At 43.2% G+C, this 17,362-nt stretch overlaps 1 protein-coding gene across 3 annotated transcripts in view; it reads left to right on the forward strand.

The window, feature by feature from the left end:
• Window positions 1-6,907, forward strand: part of trpm3 (transient receptor potential cation channel, subfamily M, member 3) — a 138,933-nt gene extending 132,026 nt beyond the window's left edge. For 2 of the 3 annotated variants that reach the window (XM_061071259.1, XM_061071260.1), the window contains 6 exons: window positions 459-633; window positions 1,230-1,322; window positions 2,912-3,062; window positions 4,391-4,584; window positions 4,814-4,946; window positions 5,251-6,907. In XM_061071259.1, the coding sequence (XP_060927242.1) occupies window positions 459-633; window positions 1,230-1,322; window positions 2,912-3,062; window positions 4,391-4,584; window positions 4,814-4,946; window positions 5,251-6,862 (2,358 nt within the window). In that variant the 3' untranslated portion in view covers window positions 6,863-6,907. Of the gene's footprint in view, window positions 1-458; window positions 634-1,229; window positions 1,347-2,911; window positions 3,063-4,390; window positions 4,585-4,813; window positions 4,947-5,250 lie in introns of all 3 variants that reach the window. The other variant, XM_061071258.1, reaches the window with a different exon arrangement.
• Window positions 6,908-17,362: the final 10,455 nt, after the last annotated feature.

A 17,362-nucleotide genomic window follows, 5' to 3' on the forward strand; every position in this document is an offset into this window, starting at 1 on the left:
AAAAGACTATGTTTTAAATGTGTTTCAGCTTTCCAGAATAAATGACAACTCTAATCAGAAATGACACAGTGTAACAGCAGCTCGTGGAATACAAAGTAGCCCAGAGGGAGATGGGCTTCCTCACTCACCTCTGTGACTTTCATATCCAATTTGGGATCAATCTAAATTAAGTGCATTTTAAATATTAACTTCAGGTTTAATTCCAGAACAAATTAAATTAAGATTTAATTGACCAACCAAGACTCAGGGAAGGGTAATTATCAAAATATGATTCTGACTCTTTCAACACTTTCTTTAACAGTTTCTCCAGCTGAAACAGCACGTTCCGATCCTGCTTTCTTAACTTGATCTTTTCCCTCTTATTTTATCATTGTTCCCCTCTATGAACATTCTGACCAACTGCTGTTCCTTTTTTCTTTTCTCTTCCCCTCTCTCCTTGGCAACCCTCTCCCTGTCAGATGATCGACATGATGTATTTTGTGATCATCATGTTGGTGGTGCTGATGAGTTTTGGGGTGGCCCGACAGGCCATCCTCCACCCGAACGAGGACCCGTCCTGGATGTTAGCTCGCAACATCTTCTTCATGCCTTACTGGATGATATACGGAGAGGTGTTCGCAGACCAGATCGACCGTGAGTTCGGGGCCAGAGTGTCGGAACTGAATAAGCTTCATTTTTGTTTGAGGGCCCGGTCACACTTATGCAAGTGTATCAGTGGCGAACCTTTTCCTTCTGTTCACTCTCAATCAGTGAGAGCAAGGGGGCCGATCAAACATTTCCTTCCCGTGGCGAGACAGGAGAGAGTTCAAATCTGGTGAACTTTGACCAGCGATATTTGCTTCACTTCTTCCTTATGTGTAATTCTCAATGCAGAGATACTAGAATAGTTTTCAGTCATTCCACCACAAGTTGAAATATTAGATTCCTTTTTACAACACTAACATAAAAACACTTTCCTTCAAGAAAAATCACATTAACGTCTACTGTCATTTTGTCATGACCTTTTTTGTCTCTATTATTTAATAACATAGACGTAGACTTTTCTACTTAAATATCCAAACCAGCTTGTGAGCAGTGTCTGTGAGAACAATGTCCTGAGAGTGCGAGTGTATTTGTGTGCTGTTGTGTTGTCTCTATGTATGGTAGTAGATATCTGATGGTGTGTACAGGATGTAAGGAGTGGCCCAAAGAGAAGAGATCTGAAATAATGTTTTCATTCTTTGTTTCAGATATGCATAGTAGGAAGTTACAGCACAGGCTGAATGAAAAACCATGGCTGGGCGAAAATTTCTTGCGAACTTACGGAACCTGGCGTAATATGGGTCCATCCCACAGTCAAAATCCCAGTAAATCTATAGATATAGGCCTCAGTTTAACCGCATCCACCTGCCCCACCTCACCCCTTCATCATCCTCACATTAGCACCATGTCATGCCCACTCCTACCTCAGAGCCCACGTGAGACAAACGTGTGCATGCAGCGCCACATGCTCCAAGGTCAAAGTTACTGTCACGTGTTGGTATCTTGGGTCAACTACTTTATACTCTGTAAAACAAAATAAGAAAATATTTAATGAGAATCTGAAGTGTAAAGGTTTCGATTCTATGGGACCACATGTCTTCTCCATGTTAACTAGTAGCTTGACCTAAGACTGTATCTTGTAGGCAACTTTACCCTGACTAATTTTGGCTGGCAAATGGCACTGTTATATGGCAGTAGCACTTTTCAAATGTTGTCTAATGTACAGTATTTACCCTCTTTAGTATATTGCATTTATGTTCAAACACCAAGAGGAACTATCAAAGTTTTTCAAATTTGATATTCCCTTGATGTATCCTCCTCCCATTTTTTTCTCTTGACTTCCAAATAATCAAATTTGAAAAAGTGATCCTGCCATGTTAACACCGTCTGTCACATAAACCATGTCACCCTCCCTGGACGCCCGCTCAGCATCTCACCGGAGCAAATGCAACATTGCCAAAATCCTTTTACCAGTGTAGTCAACATTCAACATAAGCATTCAGATTTCAACATGAATATCACATCATACAGGAAAAAAACATACAAACACCCACAGCAGGAGATATTTATCAACCACCTTTCATCATCTTTAATCTGTTTTTTCACGTGGTTCAGTTGTCAGAGTTTTTTAAGCTAAATTTTCTGAAGGTAAAACTCCAATTACTTCAGTTCTCTATCTTTGGGCTGCATTGTGTGAAACAATTGACTGACGAGCAATGACGAGCATGACTAGAATGAATCTCAAAGGCAAACAAACCAAGACCTAATGCTGAATGTTCCCCAGTTAAGTCACAGCAACTGAACCATCACAGATGGAAAAACATGTGATGTATCCGAAATACATTTCCAATAATTCAGAGCAATCAACCATTGCTAAAAGAAGCTATGGCACACATAATATGTGACAATATATTTTAAACATCGACTGCATGTTTAAATATATTGGAAACACAGATTGTGATGAGACATGATGAATGTGTGTTTTTTGTGGATTTTGTTTTCAGATTTCACATTTCTGAACATGAGCCCCCTACCATTATTGTGTCCACTCTTTCCTCTCTAACAGAAGAAGCATAAAAACACATTATGCTTCTTGTTTGTTTGCAAAAATATGGAGTCATGCACTCAGGTCTGCTTGTTATAACTCAACATACAGTTCATATTTTTCAATTTATATTTTCTTAAACGTTTTTTTTTACTTTAGATTTTATTTTCCTTTACTTTAAACTGTCTCCTCCTTATGTAACACGTCTGCATGTCTTTCTTATTTGTTGTGCATCTAAATGTTTCGTCTAACATATAATTTTGATGGATTCAAGACTCTTTCTGAAGACATACTTCCCTTGTATTAACTTGTACATGTGTGTATTTCTTTGGTGACGGTGTGCAGCTCCCTGTGGGCAGAACATCACAACAGACGACGGGGGGGTGGTGTCCCTGCCTCCCTGTAAGACGGGGGCCTGGATCGTCCCGGCCATCATGGCGTGCTACCTATTGGTCGCCAACATACTCCTGGTCAACCTTCTCATAGCTGTGTTCAAGTACGTAAAGAGACCTTAAACATATCAAGGCAATATATTATAATATAACAGAATTAGGGCTGGGCAACGATTAAAAGTTTTAATCGCGATTAATCGCATGATTTCCCTGATTAATCACGATTAATTGCATTTGTATACATAAAATCCAATGATGAATTAAAAAGTAGTGTATAGCGCAATTTTATTTTCAATGTTCTGCCATATGAACGAAAGTGCCATAACATTTGTTGTGCAAACACTTTTAACATCAGCATTTAATACAGTAGCAGTTAAATAAAATATTCAGTGTAAATCTCAACTTAACAATGTTATCAAAGCAAATACAAAATTAAAGGTCAATGCCACTGCCAGGGCATTAATGTTATCCTCTTCATTATGAAAAATGTATACTCCTCCCTGCGTCTAACGTAGTCTGCCGAAGCCTCGCTCCGCTCGCTGTTTCGTTGAGTGATTTGCTGATATCAACTGTGTGTTTTGCATTTTGGTGATATTTTAGACTGGAAGTACTCCGGTGATAAGAAATTTCACCTTGGCAGTGGCTACAAATTACTATGGTTCTGTCGACTCCGCCGTCTGGAAGAACTTTAAAATGAAAATGGCCATGTAAAAGCTCCGTACCCTTATCCATGGTTGTTTATCCGCCAATTATTTTCTTTTTTCCGGTTCCGCAGCAGTCAGCAACAGACTTTCACAAAATAAAAGCCTGACTTTCACAATAAAACAATAAATAATCAAACCTGAGTTAATGCAAAATAAAATAATTAATCGAGTTAACTCATCACTTGAGTTAACTCGATTAAAACGAGTTAACTTGACCAGCCCTAAACAGAATATAAAGAAATGGATGTTACCCATAGACGTATACATTTTATTATGTTTTTGAAGTGTGTGTAGGAGAGAAATAAAAGAGGAAAATAGTAGTTGAGATGCTGTTAAGCCACAATCATTAGAGGCGGGCTGCAGATTTTATTATCAGAATGGGATAGTGCTTCTTCCAAGGAGACATTACCATGCTAATTATCTGTTATTGTGCCTCTGAATAATCCACAAAGAAAGAACCGTCTTCATTTGTCAGTGTAATTGTTCACCAAAAAGTGCACAATGGGAGAAAAAAAATCATTAAATTGAAGGTTTAATCACATTACACATCACAGCAAACAGTTACTGTGTTGCATTAAACTTGGCTTTGCAGTGCAGGAGCATGCAACACGAAGGAATTAGTCCATCATCCAATCAAATGTGTACATTGATATCTACAACGGTTGTGATGTTTGGTTTTTGTCAATCCTCGTTTTGACATATCGGTCTGTGATTGTCCGTCACCATAGTAACACATTCTTCGAGGTGAAGTCCATCTCCAACCAGGTCTGGAAGTTCCAGCGCTACCAGCTCATTATGACCTTCCATGAGCGGCCAGTCCTTCCTCCACCACTCATCATTTTCAGTCACATAACCATGGTCCTCAAGCACCTGTGCTGTCGCTGGCGCAAGCACGACGACGACGAGAGGGACTACGGATTGAGTGAGTGAGAGGAAAACCCAAAACACGCCTGTTTAAACTCAGGATGTTGTAATTCACATCACTTTTACCTTTTTTAATCACATTCTGCTTTTAGCACTATAGTAAGAGTTTTTATACCTTGAAATATAAAGCATATGTATTGTAATTTTGGACTTTTGTTATTAGAATACCACCCGTCAGATAAATGTGACACTGCAGCTTTTTAACTGTCAAACTCTTTCATCCACAGAGCTTTTCATCACAGAGGACGAGCTGAAGAAGGTCCATGACTTCGAGGAGCAGTGTATAGAGGAGTACTTCAGGGAGAAAGATGACAGATTCCACTCTTCAAATGATGAGAGGATCAGAGTCACCTCTGAAAGGTCAGCCTATGGAAACCTGTTATATATATATACAAGTCTGCCGAGAAGATCGTGAAAGTGACGCAGCAGAAACATAGTCCTTATGTGCTAAACCATACTCTTTCAACATATGTAAATCAGTTTAGTCCAGTTTAAACATTTAGATAACATGACTTATGGTTAAGCTAGTTTTGTATGGAGGGTGGTCTCTATCTCTCTCTCTCGTTTTTACTGCCACCTTTTTTTCCCACCACCTCCCCTGCTGTTCTCCCCTCTCCGTTGCTTCTGATGTCTAATTTTCTCCTTCTGTTCTCTACTCTATCAGGGTGGAAAACATGGCCATGCGTCTGGAGGAAGTCAATGAGAGGGAACACTTCATGAAGGCGTCTCTGCAGACTGTTGATATCCGTCTGGCACAGATGGAGGAGCTGATCGGCCGCATTGCCGTCGCACTGGAGCGTGTGACAGGGGTCGAACGGGGTGAGGTCAACAAAGTGCGTTCCAGGACTTCATCGGACTGCACAGACTCTGCATACATTCTCCGCCATGGTGAGTGCCCGGATGCAACGTACATCCTTCGCCAAAGCAGCTTTAACAGCACAGAGGGGAATGCCTACCGTATGCAGGAGGCACTGGAGGGAACAGCTGAGGGCTCCATGTCCCCTCCGTCTCCTACTGCCATGGCCACACGGACAAGAAGCCACTCGTTTTATGTTCGTGGCGGTGAACGCGCAAGTGGAGCTGAGAGAGCCGAGAGCTTCTTCAAAGAGCGCTCGCTCAGTCTCCACCGAGCCAACAGCTCCCAGTCTGTGTCCTCAGCTGCCGCCCCCAAGGAGTCTAAGCCCCTCCCCTTGGCGACGCTATCGGTATCCCAGCAACACCGTCCATCATCATGCATTGATATCTATGTCTCGACTTCTGAGGAGGTGGGGCCTGCGGAGGTCTTCTTGGATCCTCTCCGTGTGGTCCCGCCACTCCGGAGAGACCTGTCGCTGCAGTCAGATATTATGGAGACGGTGTTGCCGGGAGGCCGGGACTTCAGCAGCGCTGCCACCAGTGGTCTGGGCGACAGGCACTCTGAGGGCAGGCCAGGCAGCAGCGCAACAGCTGGAGCTATGTTTGACGACAGTGCAGCTGCTGATTTGTCCTTGTGCTCAGCCCACCTCTTACCCGACACAACCTTACCTCTGTGGGACATGGATCCATCCCCACCTCCCTCAGCAGGGCTGCTTGAACGCTCTAAGAGCAGCCGCTACCTCTGTACGGCAGGCACGTCGTTCCTGGATGAGCCTCCTCTGGTCAAATCCCACAGCCTCATGTTCACTTCAAGAGGCTGCATCAGCGGACTGGGGGCAGGCGTCCAGGTAAAAGCTGCAGAGTACACCAGCATCACTGACTGCATCGATACACGCTGTGTCTCAGCTCCATACACTCCAGCAGAACGCTCCCACTCCCCTGGAGGCTCCACCTCATTCCCCTTCGATAAGCCTTCAGACATTGGCTCATCTCACCCAGAGAGAGAGGCAGAGCTTAGTCAAACAGAGTCTGATCCAGAGGACCCTGAGGACCTGATTCCAGCCCCTGATACCCCTCGCCTAGGGGGCCTTGGCGGGCCCAGTGGGGCCCCTCTCTGCTCCCCCTTCTCCAGGCTGGAGCGGGCAAACAGCTGCTCCTCAGATGACTCCCATCCTTCCCTCACGCTGGCCCCTCCGCACCGGAAGAGCCTGTCAGTGAGTGAGAGGATGGAGAGGGGATCGGGTCTGGGGGCAGACAGGGTGCCTGGGCCGGGGGGCCGGGGTCTGGCAGGAACCAGAAACCCCTTCCTCAGGAGCAAGTCTGGAGCACGGCCCGAAACAGCCAAGACTGACAGCCTCTCCATGAGGAAACTGGCCACTCCGTCAGCTTTCCGCAGCTTTGATAGACAAAACTACACGTGACAAGGACACTGGTCAGCTCATTCACATACTGATAGGACCAGGGAGGAAAAGGGCCCCGGGCAAAAGTGAAAGCAGGGTGGAGTTGCCCATTGCTCCTAATCTGGACCAGATCTACAGTTTTTACACTTATGTTTTAGTCTAGAGAAGGTTATAAAAGTTTTTTCATAGTACGTGCAGGAGGGGCAACTTTACCCTGGGTCATGAATCAGGAAGAAGGGATTTTAGATGCAGAGGTCCTACTGTACACCAGTCAAATACAAAGAGCTATGAATCTAGACTAGTTTTTACCTCTTCTTGTAGCTAAGTAACTCTCAATGGGGTGTTATGGCAATGGAAGGGGTCTTTGTACTGTGTGTCTTCCACCCACCACCTTTACGTCAAGTAGACAGCTGTCACTGTGTTACATCACATATCAATCACATTAGTCAGAGAGTGAACTGTTCCTCCTTGCTGTTTCGTTTGGTAGAACCTGCCACGTCTGACAGACGGACACAGAGAGAGGAGGTAGAACGCTAAAACCACCACCTCATTTTGTCAGTTTGTCTTAACATAGAGCCATTACTGTCACGAAACTGAACGTTCACATCAAGTACATTTTCCTCTCTTAATCCTAGCTCCACACTGTACGACCCCAGCACAAGCGAAGCAGAGCTGACATTTCTCTGGCTGGTCCATAACTGAATCAGCAATGTGTTTGGAAACCCTCGTGGTTTGGAGACAATGGCAGTAACATGGCAACAACTTACCTCTGGATACACCTTTCAAATAATCAATATTTTTATCAAGCGTGTCTTTCGTTCACGTATTGTAGCAAAATTTATCTACAGGACTGTGTTTATTTCTTCTTGTCGGATCAGCCAGAAAAAGAGAGCCGTGTTTTAACTCATGCCAGACAGTTGCAGGTCTCCAGTCCATGTGTTACTGCAGTGACTGGACAAGTTCAATCTGTTCGATTAGCCACGCGATACAACTGAGAAGGAAAAAGTGAGAAAGAGAATGTGACGCCAAGACTGAAAATCAGCAGGAGACAAAATCCAGTGTTTCACCGCTCAGGCTTTCAGCGCAGACTCCAGGCGTGAGTGTGTATATCAGGAAAGTGAACAGTCAGTTCTTCGAAGACCAACACACGAGAAGGGAATTGAGATAAGAAGAGTTGTTTGAAGTGCGTGTTGACATTAACATACACACGACCGCCCACATCCATGTTCAGTAAAATCCCACTCACTTGTGGTAATAACCTCAACTTCATACTTGAGCCCAGAGATTTAACAAGTGCAATTGCAAAAAACGGGGACAAGAGGGCGCTGTGAGCCTATTTCAGAGGCTTGCTGGGTGAACCCGGGGCACGTTCATCTTTGATTAGACGCTGCGTGATGTTTGTTTAAACAGAAACTGTGGCATGTTGCATAAACACGTCACTGCTGACTCACATTTGGACTTCTGAGTATCATGTTGCCCAATCTTATGTTGCCTAATAATAATTATATTTAATCTTGAATCTTTATTGGACTACACCTCTAACACACCCACCAAACAAAAGAACAGAAACGGCCATTACAAGTTTCCAGGAAACACATCGTTCCACTAAGCTAAACGTCTTGATTGAACGTGCCCCCAGTGTGAACCTTTCTTCGCCAGCACCTGACGCCAAAAAATCCTTCCACTCCACCGCTTGTAGCTCTCTTGTAGCGCAGATCCCCCCCCCCTTTTGGCATTATGTTGCAATGGTTTTTACAACCACCAACAGCTAATGGATCCGTCCTTCATCTCTTCCATAACTGTCTTTCATTTGCTTTTCTCTTGCATTTATTTATTATTAATAGTTTTATTGCATTCAGCTTCTGCAAAGGCAGACTTTGAAAAGAAAGCACTTGCCCCCATGACTGAGCCCATTACAAATCATCAACTGGTCCAGAAGAGGTCCTGCAGGAGGAAGATCTCATTTATGAATTTTTAAAAAGAGAGAGAAACACGCTTGGGAATGAGCTTTATGCATTCTAGCTGAGCTTAAAGAAGGGTGTGTATTCACACAGGATGAAAAGTGGGACTATTATTGAAAAGATGAAAGCCAGATAAGTGTTTTAAAATTTTCTAATTTTTTTATTCTAGTAGCGGAAGAAGTGTGGTGGTGGTGGTGGTGGGGGAGAAGATGTCCTTCTTTAATCGCTCTATAAAGATAAAATATAGGTGAAATTATTAGAATTCCTACTGATTTTTTTAATGTTTATGTTTTATATTTCCTCGCTATTACAATTCATTTCAATCATGTTGCATTAATTTTGAGATTGATTCTATTTATTGACACTTTCTTGCTCATTGATAATTAAAAGAAATGCCTGTTTGAATTATTACAAATCTAATATTTATATCTTCTCAGTGATATTTTTGTCGAATTTTAAGTATTTTCTAATTAAGCTTTTAAATTTAATAAAAGTTGACCATCTACATGCACTAAATGCTGATGTATTATATTATTTATTAAATATAGAATTGTCTGATATACTGTACATTTCGATCCTATCTAAAGTATTTAAAGTAGTTTTTATTGTACGTTTTATCAAGCAACGTATGAGAATTTTCTAATATGATGTTGACAAGGCAATAAAGTTTTGCCAGTATAACAAACTTCGGGTGCCTTATGGGCATCGAAGGAAAATGTGGGGACTGAAGTGATTCTTAAGTCTGTTCAATTTCTCACCTTTGTTTTTCTTTTTCTCTCTCTAGTCACAGAACCTGAATATCAGTGATTATTCTCAACATGTGGCTTCTACACACTCTCATAGACATTTGTTGATCTCTTCAAACGCGCCTGAAGCCCAGAGTAGGGGGACTGACTGCATCAGGGCTGGTGTGGACATTTTTTGGATCTGTCCAAACACATACAAAGACAGGATTGAGAATAATGGGTTTTATAGCTGAAGAAGAAAAACAAATCTATTTGCACATGAAAGTGAGACATGAGGACGAGGGTATAGCATCATCATGAGGTCGCTGCTGTTGCAGTAAATCCGTTTTTCTTGCTTGAGTTGAATGCTTTGACTTATCTCTGTGTCACAACCCAGTCTGCTGCATGATACAAACTCTTCACATGTCCACTACACCTGACTCCAAAACCTTAAATCACGGATACAATGCATTGAAACTCCCAAGTTGAGGGGATTACATGAATCTTCTAGATTTGCATTGTTATTTGGATCTGACACTCGTAAATATTTGTCCCCTCAACATGTTTGATTTTTTTCCATCCGGAGCAATGAACTATTCTCAGAGAATTCACGGAAAATGGTGGAAAGTGTAAAAACATTCCCTGGATCCTCACCAAAATGTCATGGCCTGGGTCTTATCTCACCCCTCCACAAACACCTAACCTCCTTGGTGAAAGGAATCCTCATAGTCGAAGCAGCAGAGGCTGAGATACTCAAACATTTGGTCCCGAGTGTGGATGAAGCTTGAAAAAAGGATGGACTCTATAATTCCTGTAATGGATCTCAGTGGCATCTTTTCTTAAGACTCTCCCTGGATGTTAAATGTGCTTTCAAGTTCAAGGTCCTAGTCCCAAGTTATTACCACAGCTTGTGTGTGAAATATTTGAAGTGTAACTGAACATCAGGTTTTCTCAGACTTCAGAAAGCTCCTTTCGAAGGCTGAGTGGTACCGTGACCAAAAACTGACCTTTATTTGTTAAATCAGCAGAACGCCCCTTTAACTCAGTTATTAAACACCAGTATGATCTGCATTGTGGACACATGGGTAGTATGAATCATGTAGGTGGGACAGATCGGGGGTAACACATGATGAAGGATCGCAACTGCAGTTTCCTCGACAAATATACCGTTCGTTTTAGAGAAGAAAGGTTGACACCAAGTCAATGCTCAGGGATACATTACTCCAGTGATGCAAGGTCAGAAGAAGGAACAGAAAGGAAGAAGAGTGACTTCAGCTTCCAGTATAAACACTGTGCTTTACGAGTCAACCCCAGAGTCTTTGGGGATCATAGATAATCTATACATTTTGTATTTGTCTTCTTCAGCAATAGTTTATGAATGAATGTGTTCATCCCTAAATGACTCGTTCACCGTTATTAATCTTAACGTCACTGTAGTGCGAACAATAGGGGGGGGGGGTCATTTGTAGCTTCTGGAGGATTGTGTTTTGATAACAAAGCTTTGGTCACACACAGTCGACCCTCACAAACCAAAATTTGCCAAACCAAATGGAGCTGAGCTGAGTCGTGCCCTGCTGACCTGTCGTCTGCTCAGCTGTGGCGAACAGGGTCAACCAAGCAAAGGTCGGACAGCTCAGCTCGGCCTCGCGTGGCCAAGTATGATACAGACGACTGTGTCGGACCGAAGGCTCCCTCTGTCCTATTCCACCCATCGCGATAGGAAATCAAAATATCCTTTTCTTTATCCTTACAGTAAGGGTCACAAGATACCGTACTTGTATACACACGATTCTCTAACGGCTCTGTGATATGTTGACATGGCATCTGTGGACGGTGTCGACGAGAGGCGTGTGCATGTGTGCGCTACGTGTGAGTGTGCGTGTACTGTGTGTGAATTCAGAAACGTTTGATGACAATAAAAACAGGGAGGCATGCCAACACAACACAACACCGACAGAATCTCAATGTACAGTATTTTTAAAAACATTCTCCTCTACTGTATCTTACAGTATAGTGGAATGGTGACCATATACGTACGATGATAATCAACAGATCCACTTGCCTCCTGTACGACGACCTCTGACTCATTAGATAAAGAGAGTTTCACGCACATAGTTTCCTGCAATAATTGCCTATGTTGTGCTTCGACAACACAAAAAGGACTTACGCCCCCACTGGTCACACTTTTATGTAACGTCCTTTAAATGCATGCGGTTCTTCCACCCAGAGTGTACACAGACGACCTGTAAAGATGACAATGATAATGAGAGAGAGATTATAACATGAAATCAAAGTAGTGAGTATTTGGATGCAAATACAAATCTGTATTCTTCAATGTGAATAGGATCATGTCTGGCATGCATTGTTAAATAAACGATTAAATACTGTAGATTGGTACCCGCTGTCTCGCCTGTTTTTACTTCACCTGGATCTTTAACCTTTCAGTGACACAAAGACTTGTGATTAATGTGAGAAATGTGTGGTTCACTCTATCATGTTTGTTTCAATAGATTACGACAATAAGAGCAGCATCAGAGACAAAGTCTTATCCTGATGCTTTTACAAATTGTTAGATCCATGATTTTATAAAAACCCTGCAGGGCTTAAAACATCAGGAACATCTGCGTTTCTCCTGTTCCCTTCGTGGGGTTGAGCCACGAACTGGGAACAAGAGCCGTTAACCTCATTGTCTCAGAAACAACAAAGCCTCATGGTGGGTAAAACCATCAGCCACTGAGCCACAGCACACGAGCTGCTCTGCAGTGAGAACAGGACGACAGACTGCCACTGCTCCCCCCGGCCCCCCACTGGTTCCCACTGGCTGCTGGTGAGACGAGTTCCACAGGTGTGGATCGGTGCTTTAAAAAAAAGAAGTACCACCATGAGGCAGAAGCACATTGTTGAAATGATTCCACAGGGGAATGGGATGTGTTTTACAAGTAATGAACAAGGGGCGAGTTTTCAAGAGAATGGCCACTCATTGGAAATTATATTTATAGTAATGTGAGATTTTGCAACACGCTGGTTTCTTGCAGTTTACTTTCCTTCATGGTTTTCCTCGGCTTGAGTCTGTAAAACACAGAGTCAACAGGTGTGTGTCAGTTTGTTGAAGTAAAATAAAGCAGTGCACAAGCTGAAAATCCCCCCTCCTGAAAATAGGTGGGTGTTGCTTTGCAAATGCATTGCTTCATCCTGCTTTGTGTACACAACAACATGAACACCTCCACCTGCACTACCTGAATAACAATACAGTCAGAGACGTTGTGTTATTGTCTCTTTTGTAAAGCAACATTCCTTTTTAGTTCACACTGTGCTTTGCTAGGAGCTGATTCACCTTTGGCACAAAATACCTTTTACTACCAATCTCCTGTGTGGCCCAAAACAACACCTCAGGAGTTGAATCTTTATTTATCTGAAGTTATGTTCTGAAGTTAAAGACTCATTGGTGGGATGTAACAATGTACTGTACATTAAATTAGTTATTGTACCTAAGTACATTTTTCATTGCATGTACTTTACTTAAGTAGGTTTATTTCCAGGTACTTTCACTTTTACTCCACTACATGTATCAGATAATATCTACTCCATTTTAACAATGGATTGTTTGACATGTTTTTTTAAATATTTTATAAACAATCAATTACTAGAAGTTAGTTGGTCCGTTGATCCAATCAGAGCAGTAAGACCATTATTTTTTAAGATGAACGTCTGTATTATATAGAATATATGTAGTTGACCATTGTATAAGGGAATATAAAACTACACTTAAGTACTCTACAATTACTTTTACCTTTAATACTTTAAGTATATTTAAAAGCAAGTACTTACTTTTAGTCAAGTAGAACATTTTGTGTCTATTTATTTGTACTTTTACAAATGTGTCTAAGGTAAAAGTACTGCAAATACAGGTGTAATATAAAGACAGTGTAAGGGTAACATTTGTGATTATTTCTGAATGAAATGTGATGATGTGTGATATAAGGTACTATTGAATGAAAATACTCAAGTAGCCTATAGTTCCAAGTACTGTGTAAGTATTTTTCACCACTGCCTGGTCATTTCCTATGATTATGATTCAGCCATTATTCCTTTTCCTGTTTAGTAACATTGCCTCTGCTTCAGTGTTGTTGTTGCAGACCACAGGCTCCGCACCTCCCTGTTGTGTGTGTCTGTTGTGTGTCTGTTGTGTGTCTGTTGTGTGTCTGTTGTGTGTCTGTTGTGTGTCTGTTGTGTGTCTGTTGTGTGTCTGTTGTGTGTCTGTTGTGTGTCTGTTGTGTGTGTCTGTTGTGTCTCCACTGTGCAGCCCTGGCTCCTGCTCCTCGGACTGAACCGGGACTTCCGGTGTGTCCCGCGCTCCGTGGGGGGGGGGTCTGAGTGCACCGGGTTGTTCCCGCGGCGCGCGTGCGTGTCAGCGGCGGTAGACGCGCACGCGGAAGGGAACGTTCTGTTCTTGGATCACGCACGTGCCCTCCTCCTCCTCCTCCTGTTAGCACACGCACACGCGCACGCGCACTCCAAAGAGAAGTTCATCATAATTTGTTTCTTACACAACCACCGCGTCGTGTCGGCCGGTGTCAACACAATAACATGACCCACATGCACAGCGCACTCGCACTGAACTCTGGCACCTCTGTGAGAAGGAGGAGGAGGGAGGGAGGAGGAGGAGGAGGAGGAGGAGGGGGGGTGCGGAGCTCCTCTCCTTCCTCAGAAATGTTTACCGCTGTGCCGGACTGAAGGAGGAGCCGAGCGGAGGGAGGGAGGGCGCCGGGCGAAAACCTCCAGTTACAACCAGATTGTATTCCTAGAAATCCAGGCTTTCTTCCGCCACCGCAGGGGGGCGGGGCTCCAGCACGATCCAGGAAAAAGGGGCGAAAAGTTCCTGCAGAGACTCGCAGAGCAGCTGTTGTCCTCACATGGACACTGTGTGGTCGGTCCCCTTCAGCCTCGGACATGTTGTTTCTTCTCACACTGTCGGTCAGAGGTAATCTGATGTTTTACGCAGTGACCATAGACTGTTTCTATAGAGGCAGTGACATGTCTGCTGCAGTGCACAGATTGTCCCGCCCCTACAGGGAGGAGGGTGTAAGTGCAGCTGGTTGCGAGGAGTGGCTCTGTTGTTGTTGTGTGTTGCTGCACAGTTTAGTCCCATCATCACACAAGGGTGGTGTATCACTAACACGCAGGGAGGACTTTATCCCACCTGGGTCACGATGAGCTACTAAAATACAGGAAAGCACCTCAGCGCATGTGTGTGTTATTCTTATATGAACTGCTTCAGGAAGGGATATGTGTCCAAACGATGTGTGCAGAGTGCATGTCAAGGATAAACTAGTACCAGGCATTGTTGCTCAACCCTCCCCCCCACAGCTGAGAGGGGTTTTCAAGGAACTTCAGTCATGAATGCACTCAAAGCACCTCTCTTTTTATTTTTTGCTGGGTGTCTTGTTACGGCTGCAAGAGAGATTTTAACCTATATATCTGTCTGTCTCGTAAAATGTTACAATGCTGTCTCCAGAATAGGTTTTTCTATTTGAGTGTGTGTATTCAACAATGAATGCAAACACCTCTAAAACTTTAAATAAATAATACATTATTTATACATTTGTGCCTCTAATCATTGCACCTAATTAATTCATAAGGACCAATTATTCGTACTTGGATGTAACTCAGGCTATAATCCAACCAGGCTGTGCTTTTTAGAGAGAACATAACAGCCACTATGAGTGTTGAGGCAAAGAGGAAAAAGAAGCGTGTGCAGCCTCGTTGAAAGAACATGTATATTTAGTAAATGAGTGGGAACACTGGCTCCGCAGGCTGAGGAAGCACATCGTGTTGAGGTGGCTCGAACATCACACAATACAAAAAGAGCGAGTGACTAAGTAACCACCTGTCAACTCGAAATTAAAAGCTTTTACTCTGGATCATGAAAGGACAAGAAAATCCAATCTGTTTTATGTTTTAAAGGCGTTAAAGAAGGTCATAACCACACACAATCCATTGTAGGGACACGAAGCATAGACTGTGCTTTGGGAGGAATGATAATTATCTAGCCTTAAACTGTTGTTACATTCGTATGACTGTTGCTATTTAGCCTTATCAAGACATTTCACAACATTCTGTGGAAAGGGGTTGTATAATCTGTTTTTCATTTTTTATTATATTAAACATTAAATCGACAGTGTGATCATTAACCCCCGGGGACTTTACACAAAAAAAACACTGGACGTTAATGAATGAGAGAAATGAAAGAACCAGCACATTCGTAACATTTTCCCTTGGGTTATTTTTCTGAGTGTGCAAAGAGAGAAAGATAAAAACCCACAGTTGTATGCGTTGAGTGTTTAAAGTGAACGCACGCCCTCTGTGAGTCTGCACCGGTGCTGCAGGGTTCAAGTGCAGCTCCGAGGACAGCTGAGGCCAGGGCTAATTTAGAATCAGACCATGGCTGGGAAAGTGGGACACAAAGTGAGACCAGTCTGCAGCTGAGGCATCATGGGAATCAGTGGCTGGGTTGGTTTACAGCTGACAAGACGCAGCACATACATGACACTGATATACATTGTGTGTCATCATATAAGCAGTAATGGGCCTGCAAGGGTCGGATGCCACCGAACGTTACACAAGTCATCTGTTTTATACCATTAGTTACTCTTTATTACAAACCATTCCACTCATTAAACAGCTCATTACAGCGATCTAATTATAATGTATGATTCCCAAATCACAGTTATCTCCTCGTGAAGCTATTTCCAGCGGCAAACCCCTCTGTAACATCTGCTTCAGGTAAAGTCAGCATGTGTAGAAGGGTCATAAACGTGAGCTGCTCTCTTTGACCTTCACAGGAAAGGGCCGAGCAAACAGATTAGCAGCTGCAGGACTCGCATTCAGCAACAACAGCAGTGACCACTGGGCCCCTTAAGAAAGATATGATCCCAACACCAGGCTGCAGCAACAACTCTGCCGGTCCGTGTGGCCGCAACACAATGAATCTTATCTGTCATCGTGAAATATGTACACTGTGACAGCGGCGCTCACTGGTTTACGGACAGTGTGACCTGCAGGCGCAGATGCTCTTGAGCAATCCTAAACTCTATTGTGTGTGTGTGTGTGTGTGTGTTTGTGTGTGAGGGGGGTTCTTTGTTTCTCAGAACAAAGTCTCTTCCATGCAAATGTTCAGGATCTTGTTTATGTTGACTCAAACTAAACGTGAAAACGCTAATTGACCCCCTCTGCAACTTGCTTCACAAAAACCATACGGTGGATATAAAGTAAATAGGTTTCCACCTCCGCAACTCTGTCCTCTCACGCAAAGCAAAGGACAACAGCGTGGAGGTGGGGGTGTGGGGTTGGGGGGGGGGGGGGGTGCTCTGATGCAGCCTTGAATTCAACCCCTCTCATGTGATGCCTTCAAGTACCTCCTCAACACCACGTGGAGAACATACTTGTCTATAATAGGAAATGGCAAATGAGCCGGTCTTTTATGCATGAAAGACAGAAAAAATTCATGCACTTTTAAGTCCCAATGACCCAAATGTAAATACAAATATTGTTCCAAAATACGAATATTAAACAAACAAGTGGAATGTATGATGATGATGATGATGATGGGTGGGATATTTAGAACACACAATAAATCGAGACTACAGATGGACCTGAAATGAACTTTTCATGGAAATGCATTTCCCAGCCACTGTAAGTACGTGAAGGCAGCATCCGGCTGGTCCCGCCCCTTCCTCGTCAGTGATTGGCCCATCGTCCCGTCACTCACCCCTGTGAACAAGCAATTCCAAAAACCAAGTCATGTGTCCTCTCGACCAATCGGGGCGCCGCTTTAT

This window comes from Limanda limanda, chromosome 5, assembly GCF_963576545.1.
Source record: "Limanda limanda chromosome 5, fLimLim1.1, whole genome shotgun sequence".
In the NCBI taxonomy this organism is placed as follows: Eukaryota; Metazoa; Chordata; class Actinopteri; order Pleuronectiformes; family Pleuronectidae; genus Limanda; species Limanda limanda.